This window comes from Tupaia chinensis, unplaced genomic scaffold, assembly GCF_000334495.1.
Source record: "Tupaia chinensis unplaced genomic scaffold, TupChi_1.0 Scaffold000362_1, whole genome shotgun sequence".
NCBI classification, from domain to species: domain Eukaryota; kingdom Metazoa; phylum Chordata; class Mammalia; order Scandentia; family Tupaiidae; genus Tupaia; species Tupaia belangeri.
In genome coordinates this window covers 6,878,438-6,897,813 of record NW_006159859.1, presented here as the reverse complement: position 1 = coordinate 6,897,813, position 19,376 = coordinate 6,878,438, and the positions used below count along the sequence as shown (strand labels likewise).

The following is a 19,376-nucleotide window of genomic DNA, read 5'->3' as shown; positions in this document are numbered from 1 at the left end:
TCCTGAGAGGAGAATGGAGGAGAAGGGATTGCGGCGTGTCCATCCCCCCTGGGGGGTAATTTCTTGCTTTCTGTCTCTCTATCTCTCTCTGTCTGGCGAGCACACACGCCTTATAGCAAAAACCTCTCCAAAAAAAAGAAAAAAGAAAAATAGTACATGGGTGTGAATTTTTATTAGTCATTTTCTATTATCTTCAAAAAAGTCTATCATTAAAACTGCATGTATAGTTACTAAATCCTTATAATACGAGCTGGTTGGATTAATATGAAAACAAACAAACAAAAAAAAAAAACATTTTGACTGGCTATTCTTGAAATAGAGAGCGATCCCAAATAGTGCTTTATGCAATTTTATTCGGTAAGTTCCAGGCTTAAAAGGAGGCATCCATAAATATTTGAAGGGACATGTCCTGGGGAGACAACACTGATTCAATTAGCTTGAGTTAATTATTTTTCTAGTAATGATCAAAGCAATATATTCAATGGGATTTCCATAATTAACTTTTCAAAATGTTAAACCTCTAAGCTTTTATTTTACTAAAACCTGCTGTGTAACACCACAGTTTCTTAATCACTCATAGTCACGGTACAACAAAATTGCTAAACTGTGTGTGCAAACTGACTAATATTTTATGCCAACAAAATTATACTCACCAAATGGACAATGACAGTAATATGTATCCACACCACTTTGGCAGGAACCACCATTGAAGCAGGGGTTGCATTCACAGTAATTGACAGAAGATTCACACATTTTCCCTAAAATGTACCAAACTGGTTAAAAAAAAGTCTTACATATAAATATATTAACACTGCTACAGCAAAACCACATGTGAAAATCAATCCTGAGGGGATCATATCTTGGAGAAAAGAAATACAAGAATATTCTATTTCACATGAGGAAACTAAAACGATATCTCAGAGTTCAAAATCTTATTTAATTGTCCTATTGTACAAATGTGCATCACAATATTTAGCAAATAATTTACATAGTCACCTTGGAAGAAAATACTGTTTCCAAGGAATTGACATGATTTTACTTTCACTTAATTTATTTTCTTTGTTGACGGTCCTTTTTTTTCTTAAGAATTATTTTATTTAACTTTACTTATTATGATTATTATTTATTATTTTCCAGTTTTCTCAGACAGAGAGAGAGAGGGAAAGTGAGAAAGCAAGCCACCAGCACTCGGACTTGAACTGCAGTCAGCCATGTAGGCCACACTGGAGATAGCTTTAACCGCCACGCCACCTGCTGGCCCTGATGGTCCTTCCTGCTTTACAGCTCACAGATGAAGAGTTGAAACTTTTGTAGGATTCTTTCCCTGTAGAGATTTCCTTGACTCATGCGTTTTCAAAGGTCAGAATTAATCTTATTTAGCTTATTTGTCAAACTATAATTTTGTCATCTCAAGAAATACCCATTAACTTACATATATCTGTTGTCGAACAGAATTTAAAAACAAGTAAACCATCAAATATGCTCTTAAGCTACTATTCTATAACTTTAAATTATTATAATAATTTGACATTGTTTCAGAATAATCTCTAGTATTCCAAGTCCATAACACAATGAGATGCAGTAGAATTCTTAATGTCCAGTTATCGAAAGCTTGGTTTACATTACATGTTTTATCTGTGAAGCTATTTTCTGCTTTCTATAATGACTGCACTAATGCATTTATTAGGTATCTCATGAAAGCATATACATTTGATATGCACAACTAGACCTAATGTTGAGGACAGATGATCCATTCCATCATAAGGACTTTGCTTAAAGCATGGTCAAAGCTTTGTTTAACTTAGTTCTGTTTGTGGCTCGATTATGTAGCTACAATTGTCCTGCTCTGAAATTGCAAGCATGCGTCAGACTCATGACACTGCTTACTAAGCCCATTTCTACACACCGCAGAATCTTAAACACAATTTTTTTTCCTAACAAATAAAATTGGGGCCCTCCTTACAAGGCAAAGCACAGCTAAAAGTTTCAGAATACCTTTCTATTCTAAGAGGAGAACTTGAAAGTAAAGAAGTTACCAGCCACTTTAGAGGGTGCTACAATGTGTTCTTACTCAAATACTTGGCAAATACTTGGACATATGTGTCTAAAAAAAAAAAAAGTATAAACCTTAAGTTATTGATCCTATCAAGCTCAGCTATACAAAAGCTCTGCAAAAATCAATGGAAAAATGAGTATTATAAAAAACTGCATGGATTTAATTTTTTTCACAAAATAAAACTCATAATTTAATTCCATTTTTCCACAGAGTTTTTGAAGTCCTCCCTATATATTTGTAATCCTGTTTGAAAATATTGCCTTTGTAAACTCTGACTTAAAAACAATTAAAAAAAATTTAGGTGCCATTCTTTTTCATGTGTAATTTATATCATTCAGCATTTGGTTATCTTATTTATCCTTTACAAAATCACATTTTAACAGAAAGACATCTGAGTTTAATTTAAATCATACACCATTGTCATTAGTTCAAAGTGAGCGGTGAAGAGATACCCTAAAATAAATAAGATTTATTCATGTTTTATAACATACAATGACTTTGGAAGTATCAGAAGTTACAACTAGGATAATATTAGTTTGGAGAATGAATTTCTTTTAAAATTTAAATTTTAAGAAAATTTGATTTTTTGAGTATAAGCAATTGGTGGGACCAGTAGAGAGCATAATTATGACATCACTGGACTCCCACAAGGCCGACCATAGTTTTAGTCCTGGTCCCAGAGGCTTGAAACTCATGCCAGGTGCATGTGCTTGCATACTCAAAATCTTGAGAGGGGAATGAAGGAGAAAGGATTGTGGTGTGGTCATTTCCCAGGGGAGTGATTTTTCACTCTGTGTTTCTTTGGTGAGTATATGCACCTATAGCAAAAACAAAACAAAACAAAAACAAAAACTCTAAAAACAAAAATAAATTGGTAAGAGATATCAAGTTAACCTTTCACTCACATTTTAATTTAAGTTTTATTTTCTTAGTTTTCTTAACTATCAAATAATGTATAAAATAGCTCTGCCAAGGGTTAAATAAAGAAATTTATTGTTGAGCTTGAAGAAGGTAGTTTTTTTTTTTCAGTTATACTGTGTAAAATATTTTCCCTCCAAGAATTTAGTCTGTGTTCTTCCTTTAATGAATAAAAAATCTTTTATAATTCATGATTTCAAAGATGTTACCAGGCTAAATACTTAGCGTCAATGAGACCATTTGAAAATAATGTTTTAATTTAAATGATTCAAAAGTCTTTTTCCTTTTGTGTGAGAGAAGAATGTCATCACTTTACTTAGAATCAATAGAAAGTCTCTAACTGCCTATCTCTCAGGTTTGGACCTTCATGCTCTATTAGCATATTAGAGATCAGTGACTCTTCTCTGTTCTTCTGGGCAGGGCTAGCTCCTTAAATTGCAGTGTTAATGACATAATGATTATCATAGAATGGAGTAGTTTGAATTACTCTAACATGCTCCTGGTACCATAATCTGATGTGTTAGAGCTGTGAAGCAAAAGTCTTGGATCATTAACTTAATTAATGCTACAAGTCAATTAACCATACTTGTCAGTACCTTCAGGCTTTGGAACATGCACAGAGACAGGAATTGCACAGAGAAAGGGCACCGTACCTCTGGAACCCAAGCACTCTTCTTCTACTTAGATATGTTTACTGTCATAGCAGCTTTCTAGAAGAATAAATTGATCTCACTGCTTTGGCATCCATTGACTGTGTTGACATAGGCTGTTTTTCATACATAGGAGGGGATGTGCTTCACGCAGTGTGAATTCTCAGCACGTGGAAAAAGGGGAATGGCTGAAGATGAAAACAAATGCCTAACAGGAGGCCAAGGTGTCCACAGATTTTTTTTTTCCAAAATTGTATTTAAACTTACAGAGAGATGATGTATCTGACTATTTTCATGTTCACGGGCAGAAGAGCTGATGATATGCTAACTGTAATCTGAATCTATTGCGATCACCTATGATCATTTCAATATTCAAGTTTCACTTGCCTCTTAGCACATTTTAATGTTAGATTTTAGAGAGCAGTGCTGAATTTATTTGTGGCTATTAAATTGGAACGCTCTGTGTGTGTATGATAATATTACATATCCTGTAGTTCATATAGCCTTCGATTTAATATCTTAGGCCACAGGCCAGCAGATGGCATGGTGGCTATGTCATTGGACTCCTACATAGCTGACTGTTGTTTGAGTCCCAGACCTGGTGGCTTGAAAATCACTCCAGGTACATGTGCATGCATGCCCAAGAGCCTGGTAGAAGAGTGGAAGAGAAGGGACTGGGGTGGGGCCATCCCCCTGGGGGGAGTGATTTCTCAGTTTCTCTCTCACTATTTTTGTTGCTTTTTCTCTCTGGTGAATGCACACACCCTAAGGCAAAAACCTCTAAGAAAAACAAACAAAAAAACTTAAGTCACACATATATTAGATTAGAACAAACATTTTTTTTTCATCTCCTGTATTTATACACATAGGAGAAAGAATTTTTTCAATTATCAACTGATTTTTTATTAACATATATAATTCCATAATACATGTATGCTATTTATTCTGAATATTTATGCTTATGATTTTTAAAGAGTTATTTATTTATTCAATTACATTTGTTATTATTATTCTTTTAATTTGATAAGAGAGAGACAGAGAAAGGGAAAGGAAGAAAGCAAGCCACCAGGTCCCGGACTCAAACCACAGTCAACCATGTGGGAATCCAATGTCTTTAACCATTATACCACCTGCCGGCCCCTATGCTTATAAATTTTTTAAAAAGTCTTAGTACAGTATGGTATGTGTTTCCCATTATTGCAAAAGGTGTTATGAAGATAGTTCATCTAAATATCCTAGCATTATTATTATTATTTTTTTGTAGAGGTTTTTGCCTTAGGATGTGTGTGCTCAGAGAAAGAGACAGAGACAGAGAGAGGAAAGTGAGAAGTCACCCCCCGGGTGGAATAGCCAAGCAGCAATCCCTTCCCCTCCATTCTCCTCTCAGAATCTTGGGCATAAGCTTCAAGCCACCAGATCTGGGACTTGAACCACATTTGGCTATGTGGGATTCCAGGGATGCAACTGCTACACCATCTACTGGCCCAAGAGTTTGTTTGTTTTTGACATCAAAACAAACCAAAATGCCAGATTTCAGTGAGAACTGCTGGTAAGGAAAGGAAAAAAAAAAAAAAAACAAACAAACTTTTTTTATCTTTGTGTTTTAAAATAAGCACAAATTAATCTCAATGAGAATATAAATGATTATGTATAAGGATGCACATCACATTCATGGTAAGCTTACAAATCCATGCTTACGTTCTATAGAAATAAGCATTTAAGCTACTAGAATCCTGAGGTCTCCATGTCTTCATAAGTTACTATCACCTAAGGTAAACTGCCTAATTCCACTCTTAGAAATAAAATCAAAATACGAATTAAGTCCTTTGTTCTCTCTCAGATCAGTCACTCTTCTGTGTCTCAAAGAAAATTTCATTTCACATCTATTCGATACACTTCTATGGTTTCCTGGTCATGTGGTCATCAACAACATTAACGTACAACTAGAGTCTTTTTAAAAGAATGACTTGTAGGTACTCCTTCCATCTTTATGAAAGTCAATGTTTGCCAAGATTCTCAGTAAAATGACTATGCACAGTCTGTGTATAACTTTTTATGTCTGGAAAAAAATGACTATTTATACCATCAAATGACATAAAAGTGATGAATCGACAAATCTCATCCTTCCTTGAAATATTGGGACTTAGTTGAGAACATAGGAAAACGTCTCCATATGGTAATAACCCCCTGGCATGATTCCAAATACCACACCTAAAATGCATCCAGATGTGTGAAAGCGAATGGGAGAGGTTAAAGGAACCACGCACTCATCAGGCTACGAGAGACTCGTTAGAATCAAGCTCTCCCTGCTAATTCATGCTGTGTTTTACAACACCATTTATGCCTACAAAGGCCTTAATTCTAGGGATGTGCTCTGGGGAAAACCTGAGAACAGGAAGACAAATGCTGAGGTGGTTACTACCCCTGTGCTTTCTAATCAGGGTTCTATTAATCCAAGACAGTTTTATTTGTATAGAAAAAGAAATACAGCAGTCCCTTGATATTTATGGGGAATTGTTCCAGGACCCCCCAGGTTACCTAAATCCTGGACTGTACAAGTCCCTTGATGTAAAGCGGTGAAGTACTTGCCCATAACCTACACGCATTCTCCCCGTGCATTAAATCATCTTTAGATGACTTAAAAGTAATCTTAGCATCAGCTACAAGTGGAAAGGAAAATATATGGAAAAAAGTCCTCGTGCATCTCTCTTTTGGAGAGACTCCTCTTCCCCCATTTCATGACAATTGGTGTGGTCTGGCACATCTGTGGTTGAAATCATAAATGCCAAACCCACAGACACAGAGGCCTGGTGGTACTGGATCTGTAGTTAAGAGTTGAGGCTCCCCCTTGGAAATTGAGGCATAAATAATATGAAAGACACTTTCTTTTGATTTACTGAGGCTTATTGACAATGATTTTTGGTATCTTATTAAATTTTGTGAAAATCTCGAATTAATTTTTATGTCTTATGCTATGATAACTTTTTTTACCTCCTCTAATACGCTATATTATAGCTAGTCAAAGCTCCATGTTGCTGGTGCTTGTCATTTTCTCTCTGTCTCTCTCTCTCACTCATGGAAGAAATAAACTTTAATACTAATAATAATATCCATCTTAGAGTTGTGAAACTAAATGTAAAAATGTCCATAATGCAAGTAAGGTTAAATAATTTTTAAAGAGTTATTTATTTAATTTAATTTATTATTATTATTATTATTATTAATCTCTACACTCACGAGAGAGTAAGAAAATAAGCTATACTCACGAGAGAGAGAGAAAGTAAGCTGCACTCATGTGAGAGAGAGAGAGAGAGAGAGCAAGCTGCCAGGTCCAGGACTTGAACCATAGTTGGCCATGTGGGAATCCAGAGCCTTAACCACCATACCACCTGCTGTCTCCTAAACAATGTTTTTTATACCCCCTGGATAAATGTTATTAATATTTTCTGATGAGAGGCGGCAGGTGGTGTGACGGTTGAGGTGTTGGACTACCACATGGCTGACCACAGTTCGAATTTCAGACCTGGAGACTTGTTTTCTTTCTTTTCCTTTCTTTCTCTCTCTCACTTTCTGGTCAAATTAAATGATAATAATAACAGATAGAATGAAATAAATAATTTTTAAGAAAATTATAATGACAGGGACCAGCAGTTGGTGTGATGGCTATGTCACTGAACTCCCATGTAGTTGACCGTGGTTCGAGTCCTGGACCTGGTGGCTTAAATTCATGCCGGGTGCGTGTGCGTGCGTGCCCAAGATCCTGAGAGGAGAATGGAGGAGAAGGGGTTGTGGCATGGCCATCCCCCAGCGGATGATTCCTCGCTTTCTATCTCTCTCTGTCTTTCTGGCGAGCACATGTGCCCTATAGCGAAACAAAACAAAAACAAAAACAAAACAAAAACAAAAACAAAACAAAACTCTCACAAAAAAAGAGAAAAGAATGATGACAAAAAGTATTTCTAAAAGTTCCAACAATCAATGTACAAAAGTATGCAATGCACGTTTAAATAAAATAAAATAGAGAAAGGAGTGAATCTGAGGGAAGGCTGGGCCCATTCCCAAAGTGACGCTGATGCTGAGCTTGGCCTGCAGTGCCTTCACACACTCCAGTGCTGTCGCCTGCTCCCCGTGGACACCACATGGGTTTGCACTCTCTGCATTTGAGGACTAAATGTAAACTCCCCCTAAACTGAAGTGTGTATCAGTGCATTACGTTCCAGGAGGATAAAGAATAATCCCGCCTGTTTAATTCCCTGCTGGGGAAGTGATGTTTTGACTGGGTGGGAAAGAGAGGACCATTTTCTAGAAATTCTGAACTTATTTATACAGCCCTGTTCTTAATGGTCCTACATACGACCTTGGTATGGCTTCTGCCTACCTTGCGCTACTGATGCTTGGTGTCTTCCTGGAGCTGTGCGACTCTCTCCTCTGTTAACACCACTGTGCTCACAGGACCACTAACCTACCATTTTGCATTGCTGCACCTCTGGTGCTAGACACTGTGTGGATATCTTACAAACACTGTCTTTAATTACTATTGTACATCAACTGGGGCCAGCAGGTAGCATGGTGATTAAGGCACTGGACTCCCACCTGGCTGATTGCAGTTCAAGTCCCAGATCTGGTAGTTTGCTTTCTCACCTTCTATCTCTTGTTTTCTCTCTCTCTCTATCTCTCTTTCTTTCTTTGTTTCTCTCTGGTGACTATAACAACATTAAAATAATAACAATAATTAAATAAGGTATTCTTTTGGAAAAATTACTCCATCAACCTTAAAAGATAAATAATCATGATTATTCCCATTTTACATATGGGAAAATTGAGTGTCAACAAGGTTAGGTGACTTTCCAAAAGCTTTAGCTAGAACAGATTCTCGCCAATCGTTTGTGCTTTCCATTATACTTACTTGCTGCCCCTTACATTCATTTATATTTCGAAGACATTATTTTTTATGTCCTTTGTTCTAGATCCATTTTCGGTATAAGGTGCGTGCAGTCGTCAGAAAGGCAGAGAAAGACAGAGACAGAAGCGAGAAATCAACCCCCAGAGGGATGGACAAGCTGCAGTCCATTCTCCTCCATTCCTTCTTTGCATTTTGAGTATGTACACACACACGCCCAGCCTGAGGTTTAAACCACTGGGTCTGGGACTCAAATTGAGGTCGACTTTTTGGGAGTCCAGCCATGTAACCATTATGCCATCTGCTGGTCCCACTATTTTTTATGTTCTGCTTCATGTTTTTCAAATATTTAATGGAATTATAAAGAAATTCAATTATTAAACAAGTAGTCATAAGTATACACATGATGGACACTTTTCAAAATATGATATCCAATGCATTTACTTAATAACCTTTTAAAAACTGGGGCTAGCAAATGACCTGGTGGTTACATCACTGGACTCCTTCATGACTGACCAGACTGGTGACTTGAAAGTCACACCAGGCACATGAACATGTGTGTCCAAGATCCAAGGAGGAGAATGGAGAAGGGATTGTGGCATGGCCATCCCCAATGGGAGGGTGATTTCTCACTTTCCCTCTCACTGTCTCTGATTCTGTCTCTCTCTCTCTTCACTGAGTGAATGTGCCCTAAGGCCTAAACCTAACAAAACAAAACAAGAAAGAAACCTTTTTAAAGTGATTAGTCTGCAATCCACACAATTTATAACAATGTACAATCTATTCTGGTTCAACCTTTTTTATTAGTAGTCCAACTTGTATTTATATATGCTCCTGAGCAACACGATGTAATATGTAAGTTCTAAAAACTGTGCAGGCCCAGCTGAAGATCCTGGGCAGACTTAAAACCGGCTGGATGTGCAGGCTTGCATGCCTCTAAGCTCCTGAGCCCCGAAGCCTGTGGGCTGGAAGGCTGTGGAGGCTGGAAGGATTGCATACGATAAGGTGCTGTTGATGGTGTCTGTTTTCCTCTCTTTCTGTCTTTCTTTCATGATAGAAATAAGAAAAAAATAATTTTTTTAAAGGGCTAATCAGGAGCAGGGCAGTTAAAGAGATGGGATCCCACATGGCTGATTGCGTGTTTCGAGTTCTTAACCCAGTGGCTTGAAAATCACAGGTGTGTGTGTGTGCCCAAAATCCTGAGGGGACAAATGGAGAAAGGATTATGGGATGGCCATCCTCCTGGGGGTGCTTGGGAGGTGCTTGGAGGAGGGGATTTATGTTCTCTCTTCTCTCTCTCCAGCTCTCCCTCTCTGTCTCTCTCTCTCTGTCTCTCTCTGTCAAGTACACACACCCTGTAGCAAAATTTCAAAAAAGTGTGCACTGTGCACACTTCCACAAATTCATTGGCTCATTTTATAAAATAAAACTCTATTTCAAATTCCTGGTCATTAAAAAGAAACTAAATAAAATCCCTACCTTATAAATTTTTTTTGAGAAGTAAATATATAAAATACATATAAAGCACTGATTATAGTGTCTGACCAATAGGAAATGCTTAAACTTATTTATTACAAGTCTGTTCATTTTTCATGGAAAATCATTAAAAAATGACAACATGGGCTACTTTGGATTATGCTTGACAGGGCTACACGGTTAAGGTCTTAAGAGATGGTAAGACATGGTCCTACCTGTGTATCCAGTTTTGCAAACACAGTTGAAGCTCCCTGGGAAATTCTGGCAGACGGCACCGTTCTTGCAAGGGCTGGGCAGACACTCGTTGATGTCCCTCTCACAGGCCCGCCCAGTGAAGCCCTCTGGGCAGCTGCACGAAAAGCCTCCCACTAGGTTGTGACAGGTGCCACCATTGTGGCAGGGGGAAGGCAGGCACTCGTCTATATCGACCTCACACCAGCTCCCGGCATAGCCCGGCAGACACTTGCAGAAAAAAGGCTGCAGGGGCTCGTTGGCCACCAGGATGACGGGCAGGCTCTCCTGGCTCCTGACTGCGGAGCTCACCGCCAGGCGCCGGACGCAGCTGCCTCCGTTCTGACACGGGCCGCGAGCACAGGCGTCGTGATCCACAGATTCCACCCTCACTCCGCTCTGCCGGAGGAGGATCTCTTTGATGCTTTCAAAGAAGGTGGCCACCCCACTGGGATTCACGTACTGATTATTGCTTCGCTTCACAGCCGCCAGCAGAAAAGTCCGATTGTTCTCTTCGTAGGCGCCGTAGAGCTGCACCGCCGTGCCCAGACCGGTCAGCTGTGAGCTGGCAATGCGCAGGAAGTGAAGGTAGTGGTTGGTCAAGAAGTCCTTCACTGTGGGGACACCGAGGCGCAGGACGATGCTGCTATCCACTGTCGCATTGGAAAATCCAGCAAAGAAAACCCGGATGCTGCTGGTGACCGTGCTGTGGACCCCGTCGCTGCTGAGGACGGTCAGGTCAAACGTACCATCTGTGGACCTGGGCTGGGCCTGCAGGTCGCAGGTGCCCGCTGGGATGCTGAAGAGGCTTGTAACCCCCGAAGTAAGGGAGCAATGGAAGCTGTCTAGTACATCCGGGTCCTGTGGCTTCACAGAGCCTAGAATCCCACCCGGAAACAAGTTTCCGTAATAATTAACAAATATCTCCACCGTGCGAGACTGGGAAGGATTGTCATTTTGGTCTATGACTCTGATGTGCACGGTTCCTGTAGAAGACATCTGGGGGACACCGGAATCCCTAGTGACCACGGACAGGTAGAAGTCTGCAATCTGCTCCCTGTCGATCTCTCTGGTGGTGCTCAGGACTCCAGCCGTGTTCAGACTGAAATAATTGGTGGCAGGACCGGTGCTGAGCAGGTAATACGTAAAGGGGCCTTGATTCGGGGGGAGATCAGGATCCGTGGACTGAAGGGTCATCACCAGAGTTCCGGGGCGCTTGTTTTCCATCACTTCTCCTTCACTGATGGTCAACACGGGCCCGTTATCGTTTATATCTTCCAGGGTGACTAATAAGGAGGCACTTCCTGTAGCTGAGGGGGTGCCAGAATCAACAGCCAAAACCGTGAGATTGTAGATGGGGAGGGTTTCGCGATCTAATTCTGCAGTCACGGTGATCTGTCCTGTCTGCGGGTTAATGGAAAAGGCACCGTTTTCATTTCCTGACCCGATGAAGTAAGAGAACCTGCTCCAGCTGGGGACGGAGTCTGAGTCGAAGGCACTGACAAAGGTCACGTGAGTTCCTACCGGGACCCCTTCGCTGATCTGAACGCTGTAGATGCTGAGACTGAAAACAGGGGGGTCGTTGGCATCCAGCACGGTGACATTGACAGTGACTTCATCTATATCCGCACCTCGGATGCTGCCCGAATTCTTGGCCAATACCTTCAGAGACACCCTTTCCTCTTTTTCTCTATCAAGAAGTCCAGACACGTAAATCTGTCCAGTCTTCTTATTGATCTGGAAACCCTTCTTTCGACTGCTACCAAAAATCAAATAGTGCACCTCGCCATCAGTGCCCAAGTCACGGTCACTGGCAAACACTTCCCCGACAACAGTGCCTTTGGGGGCTGCTTCTGAGATTTCAAAGTAGTAAAGCTTGGACACAAAACGAGGCACATATTCGTTTGTCCCTTTTAACTGTATATTAATGGTGGCAAAGCTACATCTTTCTTCATCAGGGACATTGAAGGCTTTCACAGTAAGATGGTAGCTCTGCTTGGTTTCGAAATCCAAGAAGCCTTGAGTGGTTATCACTCCTGTGTTAGGGTCAATGACGAAGAGGTCACTGTCAGATGACTGGACCGTATATGCAATCACGGCATTTGTCCCGGAGTCGGCATCGGTGGCGTTGAGGTTGATAACGGTTGTCCCACTAGGAGCATTTTCCAAAACCGTAGGGAAATATTCGTCAGGGAGGAATACTGGAGAATTGTCATTCACGTCAATCACATTTATGGTCACACTGCAGTACCCGGTTCTTGCAACCCAGCCTCCATCAGTAGCGCTAATGATCATTTCATGCTTCTGGCACAGCTCGTAATCGAGGGCTTTGGCTAGTGTCAATACCCCCGTGGAGGAGTTGATTGCAAAAATGCCATCTTCGTTGCCTGAAGAAATGCTGTACCTAATCAAGCCATTCATAGCTGCATCTCTGTCTCTTGCAGAAACCGTTCTGACGATGGCCCCAATGCTATGGCTCTCAGGGATAGTAGCGCTCATGTGGCTTTGAGAGAATTCCGGTGTGTGGTAGTTTTCCTCAGTGACTGTTATTTGCACAGTGGCTTGGGAAGAAAGTGGAGGGTTCCCTTTATCCTTTGCAGTGACTATGATCAAAAAGTTTTGATTCAAGTCCGAAATCAGGGAAGATGCTACCGAAATCCAACCGGTCGCATTGTCTAATTTAAATTTGCCCAAATGATCTTCACTAGAGAGGAAATATTCCACTTCAGAATTCAGTCCAAAATCTTTATCATCTATGGCGGTAACTTTGATTAACTTCGTGCCAACCTTAACATTTTTGGTGACAGGAGTGAAGTATTTGACTTGAGAGAATTGAGGTGCGTTGTCATTACTGTCCACTGTGTTGATGGTAACTGTGGTCTCACTAAGTAAGGAAGGATTGCCTCGATCTGAAGAGGTCACTACAAAACTGTGCCTGTTGATGTTCACATTACTGAACCCACTGACGTTTTGGTATCTTAAGACCTGCTTATTGAAAATCTCCCCAGTGGTGGCATTGATTCTGAAATACTCAGACTGGGATTTTATAAAATAAAATACTTGTCCATTTGAACCCTCATCGGGATCTGTGGCAGATACCTGAGTCACTTTGGAGCCAATCTCAGTAAGTTCAGGGCAATCTAAATAATAGGAGGGTCTGCTAAATCTTGGAGCATTGTCATTGACATCTGTCACAAATATTGTGACATCTGTACTTACAGTCCACCCAGAATCATGCGCAGACACTCGGATTCTATAACGGTCCGTATCTTCCCTGTCTAACGGTCGACTAATGATGATATCACCTGTGCTGGGATTAATTGTAAATGGAAGACTTGTGTCCATTATAGAATATCTACTAATGGCATTCACACCAATGTCTTCATCAGAAGTTGTGACACGTGTAACCGTGTATCCTAAGGGGAAATTTTCAGGAACATGGGCACTAAATATTTGAGAAAACCTAGGGGCATTATCATTTTCATCTAAAATGTTAATGATGACTTTTACTGAGGTGCTCTGAGAAGGAGACCCTTTGTCAGAAGATCTGACAGTAAGCACATAATGAGATACTTTTTCCCTGTCTAAAGGTCGAATGCTTCGAATTTCACCAGTAGCATGATTGATGCTGAAACTATTTTCTTTATTGCCATGAATAATTTCATAATCTAACTGTCCATTGGGTCCACTGTCCTTGTCCATGGCTGAAACAGTCAGGATTTTTCGAGGAGAAAGGTTTTCTAATATTTCAGAGATAAATGGATCTTCCTTAAAAATCGGGGAGTTATCATTGACATCTAATACCGTTATGTCAAGTTTCTCATAAGAAGAGAAAGGAGGGAACCCACCATCTCTGGCCTCTATCCATACAACATATTTCTGTATCTTTTCAAAATCCAGAGGTTGACTAATGGATATCTTCCCCGTTAACTGATCGATTTGGAAAGTACTACCAAGATTCCCACTTGCGATGTAATAGGACAAAGGGTCTCCTCTCAAGGAGGACCCTATAACGGTAGTGACAAGAGTGCCTACTGGTTGGTTTTCAGGGAACATGAATGTTTGCTCTTTGGCTCTCACTTTGGGGAAATCGGCTTTGTTCACAAATCTAACTGTCACCGTGGTGGAATCAGTCTTTGGGAACGAGCCACCATCTTTTACGTGGACAGAAAACGTCACTTCCGAAGCTCCGTTGAGTGGTTCAGCTGCCATGATAGCTCCCCTCAGTGGGTCAATGTGAAATTTTTCAGAGTGTCTACCCGAAAGAGAATAATGCAGTTCAGAATTGGGTCCGATGTCAGCATCTGTGACTGTAACTGCGAAGACAAAGGAACCTGTGAAAGAGAGAACAAGCAGTTATAATCATGTGGAATCCAAATAAAACACTTAGCAGTAGGTCAATGCATATAAACCACTAGGTTGCTGCTTGATATGACTTTCTTTTCTCCTGATTACTGGGGAGGACAGTATTTTCTACATTTTCTCTGAAGTTACCAATCAAATCTGCTTAATGATAGTCTATGGAGTTGACCTGCTATTTTCTAACACAAACCCATTCAGTCTGCTGGATTTAATAGTTTTGAGAATGCCTTTGAGAGAAATGAGGCATACTAGGAGGAGAACTGGCTAATCATTCAGAATCATAGTTCCTAGGAGAAAAATCTGCACATAACATTCCAACAAACATGATAATCCATGAGCTTTGCAAAAGGCTATGCTTCCACTCAATGACAAAAGATCTGTATTATGTCTGTAAAATATTTCTTTGAATTACTATACTTGGAATCACATTCACTAAAATGATGTGTTTTTTTTTAAATCACTGTTTGACTCTTTATACCCACTGTTTCATGGCAAAATTCCTTTTACTTGTGAGCTATCATCACATATAGTATGTGTGTAGGTGTGTGTGTATGAATAGATGCATAAATCAATTAAAATAGTTATGAAGTACTAAGAAATAAGAACTGAGAAAAAAAGCACACTCAAATTGGTTCTAAAAGTCAATGCTTGGAATGGGTGCCAATGGAACAGATTGTCGTGGAAATATGCAGCAAAAAACACCCTAACATTTGTTCGTTCTTTTTTCTAGACAGGGTATCATTATGCCATGATCTTCCTGCCTCAGCCTCCCAGTAGTTAGTGGACAGCCATGTGCCACTGCACCTAGCTTTTAGGGTGGGCCAAGATTCAATTCAGGGCCTCCATTGTGGGCTCAGTCTGTCAACTCTCAGTGTCCATCCGTACTTGCTACTATGCTGGCCAGAACATAATTCCGATATACTTATTAAGAAACTCCGGGAACCAGCAGTTAGCATAATGGCTATGTCGCTGGACTCCCACGTAGTCGACCGCGGTTCACGTCCCGGACCCGGTGGCTTAAAACTCACGCTGGGCGCGTGTGCGTGCGTGCCCAAGATCCCGAGAGGAGAATGGAGGAGAAGGGATTGCGGCGTGACCACCCCCCTGGGGGGTGATTTCTCGCCTTCTGTCTCTATGTCTCTCTCTGTCTGGCGAGCGCACGCGCCCTACAGTGAAAATCTCTCCAAAAAAAAAAAAAAGAAACTCCTATCCTTATAGACGAGTTGCTGACAAAACCAGAAAAAAGACCAGTGATTGTGATTACTATATTAAGTCTAAAGAGGAAAAAATGCTTAAGCATATCTCATTTTATATAGGAGACACTATTGCAGCACACACACTGGATGGAATGGGAGCTGAGCCTACCAGCATCGGTTCAGCTAAAGCCCTTCATCAGGGATTTATGAATTTGATATTGGCATTTCCTTTTGATAGCGAGGTGGCACACGTATAGATTTTATACTTTAAATTAATGTCAGTTAGACATTGACAGTTAATAGAAGATCAAATGATCACCGAGAAGAGGAATACTGGATCCATTTACTTTTCTTTCTTCTGATTTAAAATGTTTTTAAGTGAGAAAGACTAATTATGAGCTATATTTGTGTCTTCGTCTGTTTGGAAAGTCATCTAAAATATTACAAGTGGCAAAAGATTTGTGCAGTCCTTAAGAGAGTATATGATACTTTGCAAATCAGCAAATTCTATAAAACTAAATTTCAAAGAGATGCAGAAAGATAAAAATACATTGTAAGTATGAAAGTGATTCATGAAAAGCTCCACAAAGTTACTAATACAAAAACTTTCATTCACCAAAACAGGAATAAAGATAAATAGTAATTAGAATTATTCACTTATTAAACATTTCAAAAAGATCTTTGTATAATAAATTGAAGTAAAATATTCATTTTCTTCCAAAAATATATTTCTTCCAAAAAGTGCCTATTACCTCCCAAGTAATGTTTTAGTGCTGGGATACAGTATGAAAAACAGAGACAAAATCTCTTTTCAAGGAACTTACATGTGAGGACCAGCAGTTAGCGTAATGGCTATGTTGCTGGACTCCCATGTAGTCAACCATGGTTCGAGTCCTGGACCCAGTGGCTTAAAACTCACACTGCATGCGTGTGTGTGCATGCCCAAGATCCCCCAAGATCCTGAGAGGAGAATGGAGGAGAGATTGTGGGGTGGCCATCCTCCAGGGGGTGATTTCTTGCTTTCTGTCTCTCTCTGTATGGTAAGCACACGCATCCTATAGCAAAAACCTCTCTAAAAAATAAAAGAAATTTACACATGAATGGTACCTTAGGACAGACTGTCCTTCATTATTAAGTGACACCTATTTTAATCATTTACAATGTTCAAGTAACACTAAGAATTGGAAATAGGAAAGCTATGACAGTTATTATAATCCTATACACAACTGGTCTGGGAAGAAAGTTAGTTTATGAGATCTAACAATTTTTTTTTTCAATTTCATTAGGCAAAACAGCTTGTAATTTTTAGAGGATTTGCAAAATTAAGCTACATCAGAAGGATATATCTAAAAACAGGATAGTTGTATTTAAAGGAAATGTCCGATATACAGTCTGCACCTACCCGGGTGGCCTCAGAGTCAGTTTGATTACCTGCAAGAGTAGGAGATGGGATGTGCGTGACATATGGGTGATGCTGAAATCTCGGGGGATTGTCATTGACATCGGTCACAGTGATGAGCACGCTGGTGGAACTGGAAAGAGGCTCCGGGGATCCAGCGTCACTGGAGACCACGACTAACGTGTAATTGTCTTTCGTTTCCCTGTCTAGCAATGCGCTGGTGATGATTTGTCCTGTGGATGGGTTGATGGTGAACTGAGCGTTTCCACCCATGATGCTATAACTAAAGCAAAGAGCAGAAATAGGCATATTTCTTTTAGTTTTAATATGACAACACCTATTAACCATAACTTAAACACTGAGGCAGAACTGTAAAGAAAACCATGACAAATAAAACTGCACAACAGAGAGAGAATATGACCAAAAGGTACATAGTTTAAACTGGACATGGGCATCACATTGGCAGTCTTCACTGTGAGATGTCCAATGACATCGAGCAGGTCTCTGCAAGGTTCAGGACTCTCAAATCATCCAAGGCCCCAAAATAAACCCAGAAGACCACTGTGTTTTAAATAAATGAGCATGAAACCATAAATCAGGTCCTCACTCCAACAACAGTGGTTAGTGGTGAATATTGGAGTGATCATCTTTTCAATCAACCTGAAGATTCTTTTTCTGCTGTATACCATCCTTTACCAGAGAAGAAGCGTTAAAGAACGTATTCTTTAGAGACATGACACTGTATTTGACATGTATTAGCCATCCAGCATAGGAAAAAAACTCACTATGTATACAGAGACATTCCTGGTCACTAATTCTTTCATTTGTCATTCCCCATATGGCTATGTTGCTTTCCTGTCAGGAAAGGGATGACATCTTTGTGGGTAATGAAGCTAACCAGATTGGTTAACAGGCAGGAGGCCCCACTGAGAACAGCTTCTCTCTCCTTTCTGAAGCATGAAGAGTGAAGTTATCTATATATGTGCCTGATTTTGTGTCTGAGGTGAGGGCTTAGAGATCAACTAGGAAAGTTCACGGTACATCCAACGGTTCAGAAAATATGGCTGTGGCCCATCATTTTTAGAGAGTAGCAAGGAAATAGATGTCTTTCAAAGTTTTCTTCTTTAGATTGACAAAGAGATGCCCTCGTTGGAATTAATTGCAGGTTTCTAAAGTTTGGTTTCTGTCCATTTAAACATAGCAACAGCATGTGTCTAATATAAATTTCAGGCATTAAAAAACCTGCGTTACAGCCAGTAGCGCGTACATTCCTCCTATTATGTTTATAGCTTAAAACAAGCATTTCAGCATATTAATTCTGTTTTAGTGAAATAATGAACTACTGGGCAGCTCATGCTTAAAGAGAATAGAGGATGTATAAAGGGATAGCAAATCAAAGAGAGAAAAGGGGTCTGGATAAGAAATGATTTCAGGTTGATAAAATCCTTGGTAGGGCTAAAAAAATTTTTTTTTCTCATTTCTTGTTATATCCATATGCCAAAAGTCAGGAATGAATGGGAAGAGTAGTGACTTCATTTCTTGGAGCAGGAGAGATTCTTTATAAAGTGTAATCCCTGCCCTTATATAGGAGACAATATCCATTCTCTTTATCAAAATCAAAGTAACAGAAGTTTGCAAGTGAGTTCTTAGAAATTTAGGACCTCTGAAACAAATTTCCTTTTCTTCTTGAAAAGTCTGCAGACACCTAGATTATGACAAACGTATGGTTTGGGGTCTTGCAGGTGGCATAGTAGATAAGGAGTTAGACTCCCACATGGCTGATTGCAGTTCAAGTCCTGGATCCAACAGCTTGAAACTCACACCAGGTGCATGTGCATGTGTGTCCAAAATCCTGAGAGGAGAATGGAGAAGGAATTGCAGCATGGCCATCCTCGCCCCCCCCTCCCCGGGGGGGTGTGATTTCTCACTTTCCCTCTCTTTGGCCTCCTTGTATCTCTGATGAATGTACATGTCTTATAGCAAAAATCTCTCTTAAAAAAAAAAAGGAACCAGCAGTTAGCGTAATGGCTATGTTGCTGGATTCCCATGTAGTCGACCGTGGTTCATGTCCCGGACCCGGTGGCTTAAAACTCATGCCGGGCGCGTGTGCGTGCGTGCGTGCCCAAGATCCTGAGAGGAGAATGGAGGAGAAGGGATTGTGGTGTGGCCATCCCCTCTGGGGGGTGAT

General features: G+C 40.3%; 1 protein-coding gene across 1 annotated transcript in view; it reads right to left on the bottom strand.

Annotated features, from left to right (window-relative positions):
- Nucleotides 1–19,376, bottom strand: part of FAT4 (FAT atypical cadherin 4) — a 177,520-nt gene that overhangs the window by 22,434 nt on the left and 135,710 nt on the right. The window contains exons 10-12 of the mRNA XM_006153139.2: nt 17,221–17,471; nt 10,216–14,565; nt 654–758 (exon numbers count right to left, since the gene is read on the bottom strand). Coding sequence (XP_006153201.1) covers nt 654–758; nt 10,216–14,565; nt 17,221–17,471 — 4,706 coding nt within the window. The remainder of the gene's footprint in view (nt 1–653; nt 759–10,215; nt 14,566–17,220; nt 17,472–19,376) is intronic.